This window comes from Aulonocara sp. 'chitande type north' Nkhata Bay, linkage group LG5 (genome assembly GCF_057382095.1).
Source record: "Aulonocara sp. 'chitande type north' Nkhata Bay isolate Kocher_YH1m ecotype deep benthic linkage group LG5, A_spYH_male_GT1.1, whole genome shotgun sequence".
NCBI lineage: Eukaryota > Metazoa > Chordata > Actinopteri > Cichliformes > Cichlidae > Aulonocara > Aulonocara sp. 'chitande type north' Nkhata Bay.
In genome coordinates, this window is record NC_141348.1 from 2612340 (window position 1) to 2633992 (window position 21653).

General features: G+C 42.5%; 2 protein-coding genes across 3 annotated transcripts; one reads left to right on the top strand and one right to left on the bottom strand.

The window, feature by feature from the left end:
* The first annotated feature begins 818 nt into the window (after positions 1-818).
* On the top strand, positions 819-6031 carry LOC147329659 (ribonuclease kappa-A-like). The gene is made up of 4 exons (XM_086290960.1): positions 819-1138; positions 1720-1802; positions 4332-4458; positions 5667-6031. The coding sequence occupies exons 1-4, from the start codon at positions 1064-1066 to the stop codon at positions 5682-5684; spliced, it is 303 nt and encodes a 100-aa protein (XP_086147086.1). The 5' UTR covers positions 819-1063; the 3' UTR covers positions 5685-6031.
* A 201-nt stretch (positions 6032-6232) lies between these two features.
* On the bottom strand, positions 6233-21527 carry alox12 (arachidonate 12-lipoxygenase). Of its 2 annotated transcripts, none has more exons than XM_086290955.1 (15): positions 21460-21527; positions 18575-18721; positions 18223-18424; positions 16943-17024; positions 16702-16824; positions 16508-16614; positions 15407-15579; positions 15111-15254; positions 14062-14265; positions 13791-13877; positions 13543-13712; positions 12014-12135; positions 8463-8563; positions 8140-8310; positions 6233-7550 (listed from the first exon to the last, which is right to left on the bottom strand). In XM_086290955.1, exons 2-15 carry the CDS (start codon positions 18719-18721, stop codon positions 7371-7373), a joined length of 2013 nt encoding a protein of 670 aa, XP_086147081.1. In that variant the 5' UTR covers positions 21460-21527; the 3' UTR covers positions 6233-7370. The 2 variants fall into 2 exon arrangements, with proteins under 2 accessions (XP_086147081.1, XP_086147080.1); XM_086290954.1 differs by lacking the exon at positions 21460-21527 and adding an exon at positions 20863-21001.
* Positions 21528-21653: the final 126 nt, after the last annotated feature.

Here is a 21653-nt window from a genome sequence, read left to right on the forward strand (position 1 = left end):
GGTTGTCACGATACATCCGTGAGAGTGTGTGTGCCAGTGTATAGAAGAAAGTGCTTGTCTGTGAATGGGTGAATGAACCTGGTAAAACAGAAATAGAAAAAAGCAGATAGAGTTAGAAAAGCAGTACATAAGTCTGTTTACCAAAAATATATGTTCACACAATGAAGGGAAGATTGAAAAACAGAAACGTGCTTATTTATGCACAACTCTTTAAAAAAGAGCCACACGAGTAAAGAAATGTAGGGTTGCTGCATAGTTTACTTAGTTCTGATCCAGATTAATGTTTCATGCTGCGAATCTTTTTCCTTAAACACTCCATCTCCATTTATATGCTGTAGGTTGTATTAGTCATCAGTTTGTTGTTTAATTGTACTTAAGCTATAATAAATTTGGTCTAAATCCAGCTTATCATCAGGTACTGTTATGGTGTATCTATCTCACACACACTGCACAGTGCAGGCTGGTGGAAACCTATACATAACCATACTGTACCACTACAAAGGCACACATAGATACATTACAGTGGTTTTTTCTAAATATATATTATCATTCAAATCACTTGCCTGCCATGTGCACAAGAAGACACCGCGTTAAATGAGTGCTTACTTTCTAGTGATACACTACGCGTTTACTGCAAAGCAGAGCGTTTCAAAGTCTATCACACAAAATAAGCGCAGAGAATAAAGTAGACAGGCGTGCGTTCATGTTGTTGTGAAATCAGGAAATTACTGTATTTCCAAAGGTATCTGCGCGCGGAGAGGGAAGGTCACATGACTGAGAACATTGCGGTCACGTGATTTCGTTTACCGGATTGTTACAGAAAACTTGTAACTAGAGGTTTGTACGTGACGGACGTGTCAGGCTTTTATTACAGTAAGTTAGGAGCAAATGTATCGCACCGCACACTAATATAAAACACTTCACTCGATCGGTTTGTTTCTATTTCTAACTTTCAACATCCCGGAACCTGTTCGGTCATAGTCACGTGTCCGAAGAAGCTACCGTAGTCTGAGATTAGTTTGACGCTCTCTGTGTGGACTAGTAAGAGCACCAGAGTGGAATCATGCGTGGCCTCATCTGTGGACCTAAACTCGCCGCATGTGGGATCGTGTTGAGCATGTGGGGAGTTGTCATGTTGGTAAGTGTGGAGATTTTGCTTTGCTGCGTCGTTATGCGCCACTTAAATTCTTGTTACGAAGTTACTGTTCACTCAGTCACGTGATTCCAGTTTCTTAACATTATATATTTAAATGTGTCTGAAAACGGAGCCTTAACTCTTACATACACTTGTGTATGAGCCACGTGGGTTGAAATAAAGTTAGATTTTGAGTCCAGACTGACCCTTTTAAACGTAAAACGTGATGTGCATGACATGTATGCTGTTTCTGTGAAGGTGCAGAGACAGTGTCAGGCAAACACCCTGTTGTACCAGCAACTATAACAGCAGATCTATGGTTTGACTTTTCTGAATCTCCCTCCCAGTGTTAGTAGAGGGCAGCTTAGGAAGCTCCAGTTAAAGAGTAAAGAAAGACTCTGTTTAATCCAATAGCGTATTAAATAGTCCTGTTTTGTGTAAATGTTTAGGAAGCATTGCATTTGTGTCAAAAACATATCTGGATCATAAAGAGCTGTACCCTGCTGTTATGTTCATTCCATTTGGGACCACATTACAAGTTACTCTGAGCCACTGCTTGACTAATATACCCCTCTCTGTCTCAGGCCTTGCTGGGCATCTTCTTTACAACAAATTCAGCAGTACTGATTGAAGATGTGCCTTTGACAGATGAAGACACATTTAAAGAGTAAGTCTTGTGCTATAACACATCACTCCAGATCTCTGCCTATGCAGCTGCACTCTGGCTCAGTACTGGTCTGTTTGAGCTGGACTGATGCACTGCATGTTGGTCATTCTGTTTAGGGTTAGTATCCTGTCAGCTGCAGGTATCCTGCTCCTGCAGAGACAGTCACCAATTATGCTTCAATTTTCTGCCTTAAATAGAAGGAATGAAAACAGACAGCAGAAAAACGCTCTTTCCCTCGTAAAATGTAAATGAAGAAAAGGTTAATGATGTTATTTGATATTGCTGTGTCTTTTGTAGAAACACGATTCTTCCTTGAAAGTTGAAATCTGCCTCAGCAATAAACCACAGGTCACCAAATCTGTCCAGCAGACGGGAAAGAGATCCTGTTTTTGAACACGATGCAGCGTTTGGCCTCCACTTAGCTGCTAATGAGCTAAACATGGACATTTTAAAAGGAATATAAATAGTAAAATGGTTCAATCTGGTCCAGAATGAAAAACAGGAAGTTTGGACTCAAAGAGTAGCAGAGTGACTTCCTCATTATCAGCTGACTGCAGGTTTCCAACCGTATAAACGCTCGTTTTAAGAGAAAACATCCAGATGAACAGAATCAACCTTTTGGGGGAGGGGTAGCAAATCTTGGGCTAAACGACCGTCCTGTGTTTTTGTCCTGTGTTTAATAAGCCCTTACAGGCACAGCTCAGTTGAGCTCAGTTTTTATTCGATAGCGCCAAATCACAAAAACAGTTGCCTCAACTCACTTTGACAAACAATCAACACAGAACTACATAAAGTGCAAGTGTGCAAAACTGGCAAAAAAACCCACCAAATTGTGCAACACCAGACAGAACAGAATGATGCAGACACAACGGTGCACATCAGTACTTCACATCAGACACAGAGCCTGGTCGTTGTGAGGGGAGTAGTCTTCCTCATCATCACGTCCTGAGAGTCAAACCGTGCGTAGAAGTTGTTCAGCACATCTGGTACGGAGGCGTCACCCTCACAGGCAGGTGTTGTCTTTCTGTAGTGGACTGGATGACTGAGAACCTTCACAGAGTCTTGGAGAGTCCGGGTTCCCCACTGAGCCTCTCTTTCAGCTGTACTTGCCCTCAACGCCTTTAATACGCAAGTTGTTCTTGGGGCTTGGTGGGTGGGAATGACAACGGTATCCCCAACTTGATGTCCTGGCTCCCCTTTGCCATAGTGTTTGTGTTGTACCTCTTCAGTCTCTAGTTGCTTCTTCCAGTTGATGCCCTTGGTTACAGAATTTCTAAACTACTGTAAATTCCAGTGAGCACTGGAGTAAATAATGTGGAAAGAAAATCATTCCACCATAAACCGGCCACGAGGTGCTCCCACATACACATTTCCACATACTTCATAAACTGAGGGAACGAACAATGTACAGAGACAAAATATTGAAGAAGAAATACTCAGAAACTTTGTCTGTGAAGGTTCTCGGTCATCCAGGTCATCGTAGTCTAAGGAGCTTGAAAAGAAAAGCGTCTGGACTTCTTCAAGTTGCTTCCAAAGTGGGAACAATGGCATTGAGGATGCCAGTGTTCACATTTTGGACAGAGAGGACAGATGGTTTGAAAGAGGAGTAAAAGAAGCCATCTATGTCCACTGTGAGCGGCCATCTTTGAACAGAGGCGGGGCTTACGACACCAACTGTCTGCCATCTATAGTCCAGTTTTGAGATACTTCCCAGACGCCAAATGCCCACTCACACCCTGGGCCATCTGACCTCAGGAAATCACATGATAGGGTGGGGCCAGGTTTCACAGTGAGCTCACCCAAAACCCTGGCTCATGTGATTAGGTAGAGGATCATCAGGTGGTCCTTTTGTCCCTCTTTGTGGGGGATACACCCACAGAGCTTAAATCTGAGACTCTCCACCATGTGACCTTCGAACTGAAGAAGCTTCTCGGATGAGAGGTGAAACGTCTTCAAGCAACTTAAAGAAGTCCAGACGCTTTTCTTTCCAAGCTCCTTAGACTCACAAACTTTGTTGCCATCTACCAGACAATGGATCCCAAACACAGCCAAGGAAAGTCTCATTTGATTTCAGAGAAAGAAGAAGCTGCTAGATTAGCTCAGTCAGTCACCTGACCTGAATCCTACTGAAAACGTATGGAAATAACTAAAGGTCAGAGTTCATAGAAGGGGAACCTTCAGGATTTCAAGACTGTTTGTGTGAAAAAATGGACCAAAATCCCACCTGAGTAATGCACGTGACTAGTTTCTGCATACAAGAGGCATCTAGAAACTGTCCTTGTACGAAGTATTAAATATGCTTTTCCCTTTGTCATTTCTCATTATAACACATAATTTAAAGACATCTGTGGTTTGATTTCTTTGCATGTATGAATGGGATGTGTTGTAGTTCAATAGCACCTTTAGAAATATATTTACATAGAACATGCGTGATGTGTTCAGTACTTGTTCATTCTGCTGTGTATCTGCAGTGACTGAATCATTCATGAGATGTGTAACTTTTCTTTTGCAATGTTTCTATTTTCTCAGTTTAAATCCACCTCACAGGGCCTATGACGTGTACCAGAAGGTGGGCTACAACTGCTTCATCGCAGCTGCTATGTATGTAGTGTGTGGACTGTTCTCCTGCTGCCAGATGAAGCTCAATAAGAAGAAGGTGAGTTAATGCTTCTGACTTTTTACCTTGCAATGCACTTGAATTTATTTTGGGAGAATCACAGGATCTCGATTACAAGAGACTCCATCTTGTTAAGCTGTTTGCTCTTAGCCAAACAACATTGTTCAGTTGAACAATTTGATCCAGTTAGTTTCTTTTGAGGTAGTACTGGAGATTGAGATGGGTCAGTCCATGAAAAATCCATAAATGCTTCCCATGTAACTGTCCCAGACATCAGCTTTAAAAAACAATCCCATGGAAAAAGACTTTTGGGCATCCTTGACGTGATTCTGGTAAACTGCCGGATGACTCAGGACGGGGAAGCATTGATCTACCCACACAGTATACACTGCAGAGGGGGAATTGCTGACTTCAGTTGAGAAATACTGAAAGAACCTCTTTATCCCGCCGACACGCCTTCCATAGAGGATGCAGAGTCTTTGGACGAGTGTGACATCATTGGGGGGGTGACATCACTCAGGCAAGTTAAACTTCAAAGGATGAGGTCGGCCGAGTTCATGAAGCCTCTGAATGCTGGAGGCCTGTCTTGGTTGGCGCACCTTTGCAATGCTGCATGGAGATCAGGGGTGGTACTTATCGATTAAGAGACCGAGGTGTTGGTTCCCATCTTTAAGAAGGGGGTCCAGAGGGTGTGTGTTGGGGATCGCAGTCATCCTTATTCCCCTGGGTAAGCTGGAGGAGGTGGCTGGGGAGAGGGAGGTCAAAGCTTCTCTGCTTAGGATGCTACATTCGTGACCTGGCTCTGGATAAGCAGACGAGTATGGAGGCATAGTTTGTCTGTTCTTCTCCTGCAGCCCTGCATGTCCTCTTTGCAACAGTCATGAGGTTCACTTTATCAGTTATTCTTCTTCTGCACCTTTCTTTTCTACTGTGTCCAAACAGCTCAACCATCTGTAACCAGCTGTACGTCCTCTGATTTTATGGAGATGATGGAAGACAACTAGTTCAAAATTCATTTGAAGAAGTAAAACAACCTTGATCACAGAGATATGAGTCATGATGAGTTTATGGTCTTTCTCTGGTTTTAAACGTTATTGAATGTATTATGTCAATTAAACAAATAGGAGGTTTATTTGAGGTCAAAGAGGAGGATTAACTATAGTTTGCTTTCTTGTTTAATTTATAAACTGATGGTTTATTGTATTTGCTACAGTTTCTCATTTCTGCTCCTCGGTGTTGTTCTTCAGGAGTATCTCGTGCAGTAGCGCCACCTGGTGGAAGGATAACCTCCCCGCAGCCCACTGACAGCAGCTGTGTTGATTCTCACCTGTTTTTTCTTCTGTCTCAGGATTTCAGGGACCTTGTCAAAGGGGACGAGGTCGGACACTTTGAGAACAAAAAGTAATTTGACGTGTTAATTCTAAGATTAAACTAGTTCTACCTCTGATTACTGTGTTATAACTGTTTGGTTACACTAGTCAGATTGAAATAAAAGCTGTAAAACACTTTGGTGTACTTCTTAAATCAGAGAGTATGTTTGTAATCCTTATCAGTGACCATGTGACTGTGTTGGGAATGTTGATAATGAAATTAAATCATTTCTCTCAGCGTAGTTTGTCTGAAAGCGCCTTTTAAATCCTACGTTTACCTTTGGTTCCCTGGAGGACGTCCAGCTGTCTGCTGTAAGCAGACTTACTGTATCCACTGTGTTCTTCCTGTGGTGAGCGTCACAGTGACCCACTCTTTACTGTTACCTGATGAGTCATGCAGTAATCTTACAGTTGTACTGAAGCCACAAAGTACACACAAAGGCTGTAGCTTCATTTGTTTATTTCTCAACATTGTAAGCACATGGATATATCAGGATGTCTTGCTTTAAGCTTCATAATACATTTATATGTTTTAAGTAAAAAAGTTAAAACATTGAAGTTATTCTGTCAAAAGTACTACTTACTGATTACCCAGGATTGATTAAATGGAGGTAAACTTAACTTACCCTACTACAGAATTTCCCAGAGGAACCCACCCGAGGGATTAATAAAGTTCTATCTTATCTTATCTTATCTTACAGAAGGAAATATCTGTGCCACAGTAATAAACTCATATAATTAATGTGAACACAAACAATGACTCATCTCTCCAAACATGACTCATGCAGGTTTATCTCTAATCTGACCAGTCACCAGATCTCAAGCAGCTGGGAACTGACATGTCAGACACTTCATTTCACTTGCTCGCCCACTCTGCACATGACACATCAGTCCCAACTGTTAGTGGTTGAGATGCAAATAAAGAGCTTCCAGGAAATCCTGCGGCTGGAGGTGGAGCGAGGCATCGGCTGATCGGAGGGTTGGTGGTTTGAAATATGCTTGGGCAAGATACGAACCCAAGATGCATCCATCAGAGTACGAGTGAGTTAATATTAGATAGAAAACACTTAAGCATAAAAAAGTGCTCATTTGAACGTGTGTGCTGTATAAAGCACTGGCTGCTGTGGGAGAGTAGAAAAGTGCTACAATAGAACCGCTCCATTTACAAAATATTTTTATAGTCTGTGTAAAGAAACGTTTTTCCCTCCTGATCATCTCCTGCATCGTCTATTGTTTTGATTCATTTTTGGTTCATATTTAAAGAACAGAAAACAACCTCATATAACACAAGGACAAATTTCCAAAGTTTAAGATTTAAGATAATGATCTAGTCCAGTATTTACTTGTGCGTGACCTAACCAGTTAACCAATACCAACCTGTTATATGTCAGCTGGTTTATCTATGAAGATGTGATTGGTTAATTTCCTGCCTTTTATTTAAGCACACTTCTATGTGTTACTATGACCCTGATGAAGGCCACACGCCGAAACACGCCGGTCAGTCAATAAAGTTGTTCCCTTCTTTGAGTGTCGCTGGAGTCCCTGCACTGCAAAGATTCACTCAGCAGTCTGGGAGTATTTCTATATGGTGATGCTGTTTTCTATGCGACTGGGCAGGAGAAAAAGGTACTGCAGCTCCAGTCCTTCATTCTCAGTCAGAATGTGTTTCTCGATCTCCTTCAACTCCATCCTGAACCTGTCGATCACCTCCAGGGCTTTGGCCTCGGTGAAGTGGTCCTCTGTGTATCGGCCCAAAGGAATCTGAGCAGAAAAGACAGAAACAATGTGAACTGCAAGTAGCTGAGGAAAAAGGATCAATTCCATTTTTCATTACAAAATATCATTTATACGTGTTGCAAGACTTAATGCTTCCCTGCATGTCTCGCTGTCTCCTCCATCTTAATGAAAGGCAAGAAAATCCCCAAAGAATAAGTAAAAATAAATATTCTGTGGTGCTGCAAGGTAAAAAAAATCAACCCATGCAATAGAAATGCCATTTTCTTTATTTAAGACGAACTGAGGTGACATGTTGTCTTTGAAATTCCTGCAGTTAACGAAAACGTATATGAGTGTCAAATATTTGCATTATGTTTATAAACATAAACCATTAGCAAAGAACAGGTGGCTTGAGTAACCATGATATACACGTATCAGTAGATACAGTGACATTAGTGTTATTGCATCTATTTATATTAGTTATTTAACAAATATTGCTGACATTTTTATTTCTGTGTAAAACTTTTGAATATTCATATTTTTAACCGATCTATCGCTGTTATCGCTGTATATTACGTGTATATATCACTTATAAACTGTATGGGACACAGTATGGTGAGCAACTTGGACTCACTGCATCTGGCTGTGCTCGTCCCAGATGCCATGTGATGGCCATCTGTACACAGGACTGGCTGACATCGGGAAGCGTGGCCATAATCATATCCATGGTAACAGCATCTTTGTCTGTTGGTGGCGGTTGTCTCATGGTGCAGGGGGTGTTGGGAACCCAGGCACACCAGTCAAACTAAAAGGAATCAGAGTAGAGAAACGTTTGCTGTACCCCTGTGGTATCATCTTTTCTTAAATAAGTCGCCCCAACAAACCAACAGTGTCAGTTTCTGCACCTCAGTGCATCTTGTGTAACAGTGTCGACTGTCTTGTGTGTGTGTTCAGCACCTGTCCGTTGTTAGTTGCAGCATGCTGGGCTGTGCTTGTGAAGATAGCCACTGCCAGCAGTGTGCAGAGTTCCTCTCTGCTGCTGAGTTTACTGGGCAAACCTGGAACACATGAACCATTAAGTGGATACACAGGATACACACTTACAGGATATCCTGCCGAGAACTTCTGCTAACTGGAGGAGATGTGTCTGTAGTCTGAAACTATGAAAGGAAGGATGTGACACAATTGCTGCCTCGTTCTGGCAATCGCTTTGTTTTTATAATCTTGTGCAAATATATGTGAGTTAAATTTCACCTGGTCATTTGTTTTTAAATTCAATTAACAAACCAACTTGTGAATTCTACATTGCAGTACATTCATGTTTTGAACTTAACTGCATATAGTTACAGATAAATGATCAAGTGAAAGAGAGTTTGAGACCAGATCCAGACTGATTGTTAGCCATCAACACTCGTCAACAACAGTTAACACAAATGGTGCTGTGCGAAGTCTTGAACGCCCCTCATTTACTTATATTTTGGTAGGAGAATGGGGAACAGGTCCAATGTCCAAAAGTTGATTCTGTTCATCTGGACGTCTTCAGTGGGAGAAACGTTTCGTCATCACCAGGTGACTCCTTCAGTCTCAGCTGACTGCAGGTTTCAACCTTATAAACAGCACATTTGCATAATGACTGAAACCAGCCCACTGAAGGAACAATGGGCTGGGAGGTCAGTTCCTTAATCTTAATTATGCAGATTCTCATGACCATTGATCAAAGATCACTGATCAATGCCATGAATACCATTCACAGAGAGTTGGGGAATGGCTGCAATCTCTCACCTTCTCAACACAATCCAGGGTGTTCTGGATGTGGTGTTCAGAGCTGCCCACCAGCGGGTTGAGGATCGAAGCCAGAAACTCGAGCTGACTGAGTTGATCGTGCAGACAATCGGTCATAAAGGTGCACCCTGTTTATGTATCGTCAGTAAACCATACAGCCTTGCTGTAGACTCCCCTGGGTACATCCTGTGGTATGAGGTCCGCTCAATAGCTTTGTCCTGTTCTAACTGCTTCAGACAGTCTATCAGCTTCTTCCTGTAGCCTCTTCCTGGGTCTCGTTTCAGGAGCTCATAAGTATTTTCGTCGCTGAGTAGTAACAACATTTTCTCATGATAGTCTGTCTGGTTTAGCAGAGCTGTGCACCTAACAGGTCCAATGGTTTACTGTCATGTGCAAACATGTATTGCATGGCGTCCCTTCCACTGAGACCAGTTTAGAGCAGTAGATGGATCAACTGAAGGGCCAGATGCATCTCTCAGGTCTTGTGTCACATCGTCATATTATCTATATATAACATATATGGATACTATCTTTATCTCTCTATATATATTATATAAATAAAGATAATATCTATATATAATATATTTCTATATGATATAGATGTATATTAGATATCGAGATTAGATAGATCTATGTAGATACAGTGGGGCAAAAAAGTATTTAGTCAGCCACCGATTGTGCAAGTTCCCCCACTTAAAATGATGACAGAGGTCAGTAATTTGCACCAGAGGTACACTTCAACTGTGAGAGACAGAATGTGAAAAAAAAATCCATGAATTCACATGGTAGGATTTGTAAAGAATTTATTCGTAAATTAGGGTGGAAAATAAGTATTTGGTCACCTCAAACATGGAAAATCTCTGGCTCTCACAGACCTGTAACGTCTTCTGTAAGAAGCTTTTCTGTCTCCCACTCGTTACCTGTATGAATGGCACCTGTTTGAACTCATCATCTGTATAAAAGACACCTGTCCACAGCCTCAAACAGTCAGACTCCAAACTCCGCCATGGCCAAGACCAAAGAGCTTTCGAAGGACACCAGGAAAAGTATTGTAGACCTGCACCAGACTGGGAAGAGTGAATCTACAATAGGCAAGCAGCTTGGTGTGAAAAAAATCAACTGTGGGAGCAATCATCAGAAAATGGAAGACATACAAGACCACTGATAATCTCCCTCGATCTGGGGCTCCACGCAAGATCTCATCCCGTGGGGTCAAAATGATCATGAGAACGGTGAGCAAAGATCCCAGAACCACACGGGGGGAGCTGGTGAATGACCTGCAGAGAGCTGGGACCAAAGTAACAAAGGTCACCATCAGTAACACACTACAACGGCAGGGAATCAAATCCCGCAGTGCCAGACGTGTTCCGCTGCTGAAGCCAGTGCATGTCCAGGCCCGTCTGAAGTTTGCCAGAGAGCACATGGATGATACAGCAGAGGATTGGGAGAATGTCATGTGGTCAGATGAAACCAAAGTAGAACTTTTTGGTATAAACTCAACTCGTTGTGTTTGGAGGACGAAGAATACTGAGTTGCATCCCAAGAACACCATACCTACTGTGAAGCATGGGGGTGGAAACATCATGCTATGGGGCTGTTTTTCTGCCAAGGGGACAGGACGACTGATCCGTGTTAAGGACAGAATGAATGGGGCCATGTATCGTGAGATTTTGAGCCAAAACCTCCTTCCATCAGTGAGAACTTTGAAGATGAAACGAGGCTGGGTCTTCCAACATGACAATGATCCAAAACACACCGCCCGGGCAACAAAGGAGTGGCTCCGTAAGAAGCATTTGAAAGTCCTGGAGTGGCCTAGCCAGTCTCCAGACCTCAACCCCATAGAAAATCTGTGGCGGGAGTTGAAAGTCCGTGTTGCTCGGCGACAGCCCCAAAACATCACTGCTCTCGAGAAGATCTGCATGGAGGAATGGGCCAAAATACCAGCTACTGTGTGTGCAAACCTGGTAAAGACCTATAGTAAACGTTTGACCTCTGTTATTGCCAACAAAGGTTATGTTACAAAGTATTGAGTTGTATTTTTGTTATTGACCAAATACTTATTTTCCACCCTGATTTACGAATAAATTCTTTACAAATCCTACCATGTGGATTCATGGATTTCCTTTTCACATTCTGTCTCTCACAGTTGAAGTGTACCTCTGGTGCAAATTACTGACCTCTGTCATCATTTTAGGTGGGGGAACTTGCACAATCGGTGGCTGACTAAATACTTTTTTGCCCCACTGTATATCTGGGCTGTCAGGCCTTCGGTTAGACACTCCAGATGTCTCTCATCAACAGCTGGTTCATTTGTGCTGCCAGGCCCTCATGGAGTGCAGTCAGCTTCTTCAGCCAGTAGGCGGGTGCAGTCCAGCTCTTCATACTGGAGACTTTCTTGGATGTCTTCCACTGGTGGTTACTGGATCCTGTTCAGAGAGGTTGCTGTGGTCTGCCCTCAGATCCTCTAACCACCGAGCTTTGCTGTTATGGGTTGCATCCTGCTCCCATATGCTCCTTGGAGAACTTAAGATGAACTTTTTATTGTTTAAATCTACTTTTGTCTTTAAACATTTTAACACTTTATGAAAAATGTAATAAATCTTTTAGACCAGCCGTGAGAGCGTAGTATCTCGAGAAAAACTTACCTTCACACCTAATGACATTTTAAGCAATCAATAAATGAATAACTTACTATACATGTCCAGGTGATTACATTAATAACTGACCAAAGTTGGGGAGCTCTGTGAAGCCTTCCTCCGTGATGTCTCTGATCCAGGCCTGAAGCTCCAGGTCTTCTTGCACATCATGGTCTGACTGGTAGTACAGGTTTACCATACTGGAGACAAAACTGGAGCAAAGGTAAAAACTTTCTAGTTATTTATAAGAATACACTGTTTAAAATAAATAGTATGGACATTCAGACTGATACTCAAAACATGTAAAAATATCAGGCTTTAGTAGTTTTTGCTGGTATTATCTTTGATTTCCCCTGATCACTGGGACACACACACACACACACACACACACACACACACACACACACACACACACACACACACACACACACACACAGCATTAGATCAATGAAACATGAAGGAAAGTTTACTCATTGTGATGAAATTATTCATAAATCATGTTAAAGTACAACATAGAAAGTACAACATTGTGATGAAGTGATTTTAGGGTTTAAACTATGTTTTAAATCGTGTTGAAGTTTACAGGATGAGAAGGCATGGCTAGGCATCAGGTGATTAAATGTCATCAGTTATGATTGGATGTCACTGTAACGTCAGAGCTCATCTCAGGTGTATATGTTACGTGTTTATACACCTCTTTGTATTTAATTATTGATTTGCTTCTGCTGGAGGTTTCTTCCTGTTGAAAGGGAGTTTTCCCCACTGTCACCAAACTGTGTCCTCATAGGTCATATGATTGTTTGGTTTTCTCTGTTTTCTTATACTTACAATATAAAGCCATTGTTAAAACTGTTGTTGTGATGTTGGGGAGAGATGAGGACCTGGTGTCATGTAAGTTTTATGCAGAAGAGATGATAGGCTCTTCCCTTTGTCTTCTGTGAGATAAGCAGTTCAGAAGATTGGATCTAAGAATTCCCAGTTGGATATTCCAGCAAAGGTGCCAGAGGGATCAACTGCTGCCTGAACTATGGACTTACAATTTGGTTTTTTCTCTGCTCATTTTTGCCGTGTTAGATTATAAATTTAAGAGAATTCGGACTTCCAAGGAATTCCACTGTTTTCCAGTGAAGCAGTAAAGGTAAAAAGCTGAGTACTAATAGATTAGAAACAGCTCGTACAGGTTACGCCAGCCTTTTAAAGTAACAGACTGGGGGCTTAGTTTTCCAAACCACTGAATTAAACCCAGTCGTAATCCAAGAGCACTGATCTAGAGCTGCCACCGCAGGCCTGCAAGGCTGGGCCAGTTTTGAATCAGAGTAAGCAGTGCAGACATCTGGAGAATAGAGGCAGTTAGAACTGGCCATCAGCTCTATCCGAGCTCTGCACCGCCTCCTGGGTAATCCTCATAGGATCAGAGAGTGGACTTTTTAAACACAGAGTTGATCCACACTTCCTGCACTCAGGTGCTGGTTCCACAGATCATCGGTACCTTGTAGAACTACGCAGGAACAAGGACAACATGCGTACTCTTTAAGCCACCAGTTCTACCCACTGCACCGCCGAATAAATCACACCCAGTGGTTGCAGCAAGCTAGCACACCACAAGCTTGCTATTGTACCTGTGTATGGCCTCCCACAGCATCAGACTGTGGTCTTTGTAGAAATAGTTGGGGAGCTGAGACACTCCTCTGTCACAGAAATCATACAGCGGCTGAATGGAGCGGTAGGTCAACACCTTGTACTCCCTCTGGGCCAAAATTAACAGGCCATCACCACCTGTAGACACAACCTACACAACATTTCAGGAATATTAGATCTGAATATTGAAGAGCTCAGTAATACTAAAGCCAAGCGTGCTGTGGCATACTCGTTTGAAGATGCCATTTGCAGAGATGAGCTGAGTGCGCCCCCTACAGTTGATCTCTAGAGTGTAGCGTAGATGAGGGGCCAGAAGCTGCATCAGCAAAAAAGAGAACATTTTGATTATTGTTGGAAATTTAGATTCTACTGGATTTATGTTGCAGAAAGGAAATTACAAATGAAGGCTTCATCTCTTTGCTTTTAAACCAATTCATATCAGATAACAACTATGACCAACAGTGAAAGTGCTGAATAATACGACTTATATTAATATTTACCTTGTAAATGGGGTGTACAGCAGGCAGCTGTCTCAAAGTGGCCACACAAAACACTTCTACCACCAGGTGAGTCCTAAGTAGGTGAGACAGGAGCTGGAATACCTGGAACTCAGAGTGACGCACCCACATCTTAGCCAGCAGCCAGGCCAGAGGGGGATCGCTGGGCAGGAATATGGGCGTGTCCCGGCCTGGAGTCTGTTCAAGCTGAGAAGGTGAAAGAGACTATTGAGCTGTGGCCCAAGAGGTAGAACGGGCTGTCGCTTAGCTTGTATAGCCAACACATGGCTTCAGAGCACCGTATCAAGGCTTGGTTTGTCTGAACAGAGTCACATGACCGAAGCTTCACCGTCGCTGCTTCAATACCTGATTCTGTCGTTTAGAAAGAACTGAATCATTGGCGGTGATTTTGTGCGACAGAGCAAACCGGTGTGTGACGTAATGACAGACATGGAGCCGGCGAGGAAGAGAGGACTTTCTACCTGCTCCCAAATATAAACAGGTCATAACCAGTTCTACCCCCAGGTCTCAAAGGCACATAAGAAATAGACTAGACATGCCGTTATAAATATATATGTTGTAGTATATTATATATAAAAGTACATATCCACTGGTTACTACACAACCAGACACCTTACAGCACAAGCATGCTCCCAGCTTATAATAAGACTGTGCTGTATATTATTATATATAGTGTGTTTTATTATTTTTATCACAAGGCCACAAGCATGGGGAGAACAAATAGACCCAACATTATTTTTTTACCCCCAAAAATACATGTTCAAAGCACCACAACAGCCTGATATCACACAGACCTGTCAGGGTGTACCCCGCCTCTCGCCCTAAGACAGCTGGGATAGGCTAATTTAGTGAGCTTACTCATTATCTGCTGTAAGGTGCTTGAGAGTTATAACAGGAAGTCAAGTACAAAGTCAAGCTCAGGACCTTTTTGTGGTGGGTCAGCAGTGCTAATCACCCCACTGTGCTGCTGATAAAGTACCAGTTAATGAAATTTGTCCCTGTGCTTCTGTGTAAGCATGTAAACAACATACCTGTATAGCAATAGGTATAAGTCCTTCATCTGGGTGTTGATACAGGAGACAGATAGGAGCAGCGATGTACTGAGGGTGTCCCTTGATTGTGTTACTGGGAATCCCATCCATGATGGCATAGTCTAACAAGTATATGTTTCCTGCCTGGACAAGAGTGTAAAGGAAATTTAAGATATGATGGCAAGCATGCAACAGAGACCATGAAATAAACACCAGCAGTGAGACAATAACAGCGTCTACATTTGTGCTGTTCCTTTTATTTTATTGTAAAAACCAAAGTAGTGCTTTTTCTCAACCTTCAGTTCTTTGTTCAAGTTGGTCCTGCCAGCCATAGAGCGCTGCACCATATCTGCGGTAACAGGGAGGTTCTCCGGCAGCTTTTTGCACCTCTGGATCATCCTGGGGTTGGAACCATTTAGACACTGGTAGCCAAAGAACCAGTCCTCCTTCCAGTGCTTCATACAATACTCTGTTGTATACACACAGACACACAGAGCATCAGGTGTCTGTCGCTGTTCAAAGGCCTTTGGAACAGAAAGTACCGCCGCAGAGATCAAGTTCAGCCCTGCCACTGATTACAGTGGCAGGGAGAGAGAGATAATGTGCTTGATCTGAAGTGAATATTACCCACATGCTTTTATGGACCATCTTCAAATTTTACAACAATTAGAAAGTCAGAATAGAACAAGGAGAAAAGGCTTTTAAATAGGCTGCCCTCACTGTCTGCAATAATCTAAAGAGGGAGGTGAAAGTGGCAGAACTGGTAACGATGGGAAAGTTGATAGCAACAAACTTCTCTGGCACAACTTCACCCACTCCCAAGGTGCATGGAGAAGACAAAGATCTGATGACGTGGAGACTCCAGCAACACTAAGTATCAGGGAACAACTTTATCAAGTGACGGCTTGTGGCCTTCATCAGGTAAGGGAACGTCAAACAGTTTGTGTTTAAATAAAAGTGGGCAACAGGAAACCAGTCACACCTTCACAGATAAACCAGCTGACCATTTCACATTTAACAAGGCGGTAATGGCTAATTGGTCCAAATAGATTCTGGACTGAACCACTACAGATTAAAAGGTCAGAAGATGTGGCTTAACTGTTAACCAATCAGACAAACCACCTCGTTAAAGCAAATTGGTCAGCTGGTTTATCTGTGAAGGTGTGATTGGTCCACTTGGATTTTTTTCTCTTTCCTGTTTTTTGTTTAAACACAAGAGAGACTCTTTTGGATCTGCTGCCAAGGAACATCAGCGTGATCCCTCAGGAGATCTGATCCAGCTGCCTACTGATGCCACCGTGGTGATTACCACTTTTAAAAGATCATTTTTTAGGTAGCATTTTGAATTTGCATGAAACTACTATTAAAGCTGTTTTATGCTATGCTTTTTTACTCACCCGCTATGGGACTTTTCAACTTCCAGAAGATACGTTTGAAATCTTCAAGGTCATCCCAGGATTTCCCAAACCAGATGGTCAGTTTCTTCAGAGATAACTCCAGCAAACTGAGGAGAGGAAATGAGGCGTTTGTTGTTTTAAAATCAAATTTGTTACAAATGTGTTGAATCATAGAGTGTGTGTGTACCACCTACGCGTAATGTAATGAATGTTCAAAGTCACTCCGCTTCTCGTTGTCAAAGCGGGCGTCTTGGGGTAAGTCTGCTTCTGTTTCAGCATCAACACATCTGGGAATCCCTGGAGCCCACGTTACCCATCTAACACAAAAATATTCAATGCTTCAAATCTGTGTTGTTACAGAATGTATTTGGTCAAATGTGGCTTGTAGTTTGTACAGTTTAAAGGGTTTCATACACCATAAATGTGAGTCCCTACCTGTAAGTCTTCTGTCGCTCCTGCAGCTCTGTTCTCCTGTGTTCCAGCAGCTGCAGTGCAGAGTCACCTGTCAGCGTCTTTGCTACAGGAGAGACAGGGAAGTACAACAGCAGACACTTGGAAGTTATACCATCACATTATAGAGTAGGGCAGCGATACCGATGAAATCAAGCACTAAGAAAAAGGGTCACACATGAGATAACTGAAGGAGTTCTGCTTATATGTAACACCGGAAATATATCTTCTTGTATGGTCTGACACTTACATAACAAAAGTCTAAGCGGAACCTGTAAACAAATATGATGCAAATGGAAAGCAGGCACAGCAGCCCAGTGTTTCACCGTTTTTGCATGAAAGACACAGGCCTCATTTACACCTTGTGGTCTTATCTTGATTATATTATCTGATACTGTGTCTATATTTATGTCTCAGCTGCACATTTCTTAGGCGGTGATGGCAACTTGTCAACAAAGATGATGTGCTCCAGCTAAAAACCTGAATCACTGGTCATCATTATTACAGCAGCTGCTGCTCTGTAGTTTTTGCTGAGCATAGGGGCAGATTCTAGCTTGGGTTTAGAGCACAGGTGTCGGACTCCAGGCCTCGAGGGCCGGTGTCCTGCAGGTTGTAGATGTGTCCTTGATCCAACACAGCTGATTTAAAGGCTAAATGACCTCCTCAACATGTCTTGAAGTTCTCCAGAGGCCTGATAATGAAGTAATCATTTGATTCAGGTGTGTTGACCCAGGGTGAGATCTAAAACCTGCAGGACACCGGCCCTCGAGGCCTGGAGTTGGACACCCCTGGACTCGAAGGTAGTACAGCAACAGCTACACATCCCCAGTGTGCTCATGCATGGGTGGACGAGTAGCCTTAGATAGCCTTTTAATCTCACCACCAACTGCTTAATGTGGTAAACTGACTGGGACTTTTAACCTAACATTCACACACTGATGGATTTATCAGGTGCAACTTAGGGTTCGGTATCATCTACTAATCTGCTGCTGGTTTGTTCTGCAGCTCCTCCTGTCTGCTCCAGCCCAAACTATCCTTGGACAACATACTGAACCAAGTTACTCTCAGATGCATCCATCGGAGTATGCATGTGTGTCAATGGGCGATTGATGCATGGTTTATAAAATGCCACACAGGAATCAGTCTTGTACTAAAATAGAACCTGCATGGCTTTAAAGGGAAATTTGCATCTTTGCTCAAAATGACCTCAGGCCTTTTACACATGTAGGCATTGAAGGCAATGAAGGAATGAGACTCTTTCCTACCTGTTCCTTCTCGTATCTCCATCTTGACATCGCCTACAAACCATCGGTAACAAGGGAAAGTCAGCACTTTACCTCCATCTGGAGGCTCTACAGTGACATATTGACAAAACCAGTTGTCTTCCACCCAGTATCTTTGTTTCTCTAGTCGGACCAGTAGCACCGAGCCTAAAGGTGAAGGACTCGTCACCTTGTACTGGTCAACCTGATGGAAGAATAGAGGAAGAGAAATACAAAAAAATGAGGTACTTTCTATCTCAGACTGACGCTGAAAAGCTAGTTCATGTTATTCTGTCAAGTTGTCCTAAAAACTACTTAAAATGTCCTGAGCTGATCTAACCCAAACTACACTTACTGCTCCTCGACAGAAATCCAGTCCAGGGTTGTCGAGTTGAGTGCGCTCGCTCTCCCCGTTCTCCCCCACAAGCGTCAGATAAATGTAGTTGTTGGTGCCTGAATACTCTGAAGTACCAGTTGCTACTGTAACAGTGTAGACTTCCATCTAAGAAGACATGAGTCATACATAAGTGTTCAGCTAGCAACATGCGTGCACCTGAATACACAGGAAAAACAAACTTGCAGCTGTCTTGGCTCAGTGACGTCACCATGGTTAGTGGAAGATGTCACAGCACCGTGCTTCAGAGGGAAAATGAAGGGTGTAGCAATAGGAAGGTCTAAGTTCAAAGTCACAAGGCTTTTGTTTTTTAGCCCTTTTTTCGACTCTTCAAGTTTTAGGCTTTCTTGTCATAATTGGAAAGTCGGAGCTGCAGAGCTGAGTCTCTGATTCTTTGCTTTAAATCTGCCTGCAGACAAACAGAAGCTTCATGCATGTTTCAGCTATTTGTATTTATCCTTTAGCCCAGCTGCCATTTCTGTGACAGCTCCTGTTGGGACCTCATCACCCAACATTAGCATGTGTCATTTGTGGGGTGGCTGTAGCTCAGGAGGTAGAGCTGGAAGGTTGGAGGTTCGATCCCAGGCTCCTGCAGTCTGCATGCCAAGTATCCTTGGGCAAGATACTAACCCCAAGTTGCTCTCTGATGCATCCACTGGAGTATGAATGTGTGTGAGTGTAGTTAGAAAGCACTCAGTATAGAGGTAGTGCTTGTGGACTGGGTGAATGTGGCGTGTTGTATAGAGTGCTTTGAGTACTCTGGGAGAGTAGAAAAGCGCTATACAAGAATCAGTCCATTTGCAATAAGTAGCATTACCCAAACCAAAACTCTTTTGCAAGAGTGTCCTGGGTTCACACTTGCTGAGAGGCAACAGTACTAAGCATTGAGTCACCATGGTGACTGACTATGTTTTTATCCAAGCTGTGGATATAATCGTAGAGCTGGAGTAGATTTGTGTGGGTTTTTTAATAAGCAGTGTTCTCGGATGTTATATATGATCACATTTGCATCTTATACAAAGTCCACAAGTTTCTCCAGGAAATCAGGTATTTTTGGCGATTTTGCATGCAATGATATATGATGCATTAATATATAAGAGGAACCAAACTCTTAAAAAGATCACGCACTCTACAGCTCAAACTGAGTGAACATGTTTTCTAATTATTTAAATATTAACCCTAACCAAATGTTCAAACCGCAATGGTGCAAATGTAGCACATTTCATCTTCACACACACATGCACGCGTGTGTTCCTGTCCAGCTATCTTTGTGACACACAAACTGGTCCTCACAAATTCCCTCACTAAGATCCTCATTAAGATAGCTGAACGCGCGCACACAGACACAGGCATTAAGTAACCATTTCCTTTGGTGGTATATATTTCAACACAGTTAATTTTTTTTTTGTATCTTATCAAATCCCAACAACAGTCACTTCAGTCTGTTGCTGCATACAAACCCTACAATAATAAAAAGACGTTACTGGTAAAGAGCCTCTTGTGAGATGAGTGATTTATTTTTCCTTAAGGAAAAGTTTGAACATCTCAACTTCAAGCAAACTGTGTGTGTTACACCTCTGACTATCAATATGCATCTACAGATAATGCAATCAACAACACGCTACAGCTTCATTTAGAATCCAGACACAAGCGTTTCCTCACCGCAGCTTTTCTGTGTCACTGTCAGGTAACATCGCCTCCCAGCTCCAGCTCCTCAAATCTCTGACACCGAGGCGCTGCGCTCGTCTCTGCTTTTGAAATATTTGCTAACATTATAATCAACTCCTGACACTGACAGCAGTATACTGTGATAAATCAGTAGTAAAAGTCTACAAAGTGTTTGTATCAGCTATCTTTGTGCAAACTAACCAAACCTTTGCTTGTCAACATAAACGTTTTTTAAATGAGAACCTTTTTGTTTCTTTTGTACTTTGCCTCCACATCTGCACAGAAAACAGAGTATGATTAGTGTAGGTTTACTGCTTCCTGTGCATATACACAATTAAATCTTGGTTGATTCCCTGTACAGACAGAATACTGTTCATACACTGAACAGTATACAGTCACTATAAAGGTTAAATTCTGTAAATTAATCTTAGCATCATTAACTTGAATACAAACCCGACTCTGACCATGAGCACCACAGCCATACTTCACCACTCCTGACCTGTTTATCTTGCATTGAACTATCTTGTATTTGAAAAACACAAACACAACTCTCTTGGTTTTGGATGAAAAACACAACTTACATGTTTTGACACACAGATCGAGTGTCTGATTTTAAAACGAGGACAGCCTCCCACCTGACCAGGCTGAGGTGAGGCGATAGCATTCATAGATTCTCTAAGAGTGCAAGCAGAAAAATCAACGCTTTCTTTGTCCTCTGTATTGAATGCCGCACTTTGTATTCTGTAACTTTTCCTATTACATAACCCATGCAGACGATGTATGGCGTGATTCAGAATGAACTACCGTTGCTGCTGCGTGTTAAAATAATACAATCTCGCACACACTCTTGCGTAAAACACTTGCGTAAGTTGTCTTGACCGAAACAATTTCAGCTGTACTGACTCAGTCACGACATTCCGGTACTTCAGCAATAATATTATTTTTCACATATTTAACGAGACAACAGGCGCGTGTGATGTTGAGCATTTACTGCGGCGGTTTATATGAAAGCTGAAAAACTAATTTGTTCCCCAAAACAGCTTCTGCTGTTTTCTAATGTTGCTTTTGTCAGTGGCAGCGTGTCTGCACGACACCGCTATCACAGGCTGGGCAGCGGAGGCTCTGACAGTCAGCTGTGATAATCTGGAGTTTGGAGAAGACAACAGAAAAAGACCCACCTTAGTCGCGCGCCGTGTTCACAGTGGACTGTCGCTTTGGTGGAGTGGAGTGTCCGGTGGCTGTCGGCTGTTCTGACACGTCCTTTTACTCTCTCTCTCTCTCTCTCGCTACACTCGTTTTTCTCTCTCAGCCTTTCTGTATGAGACGAGCACTTCTCTACTCCTGTGGTCAGTATATTTAATTATCAATCAAC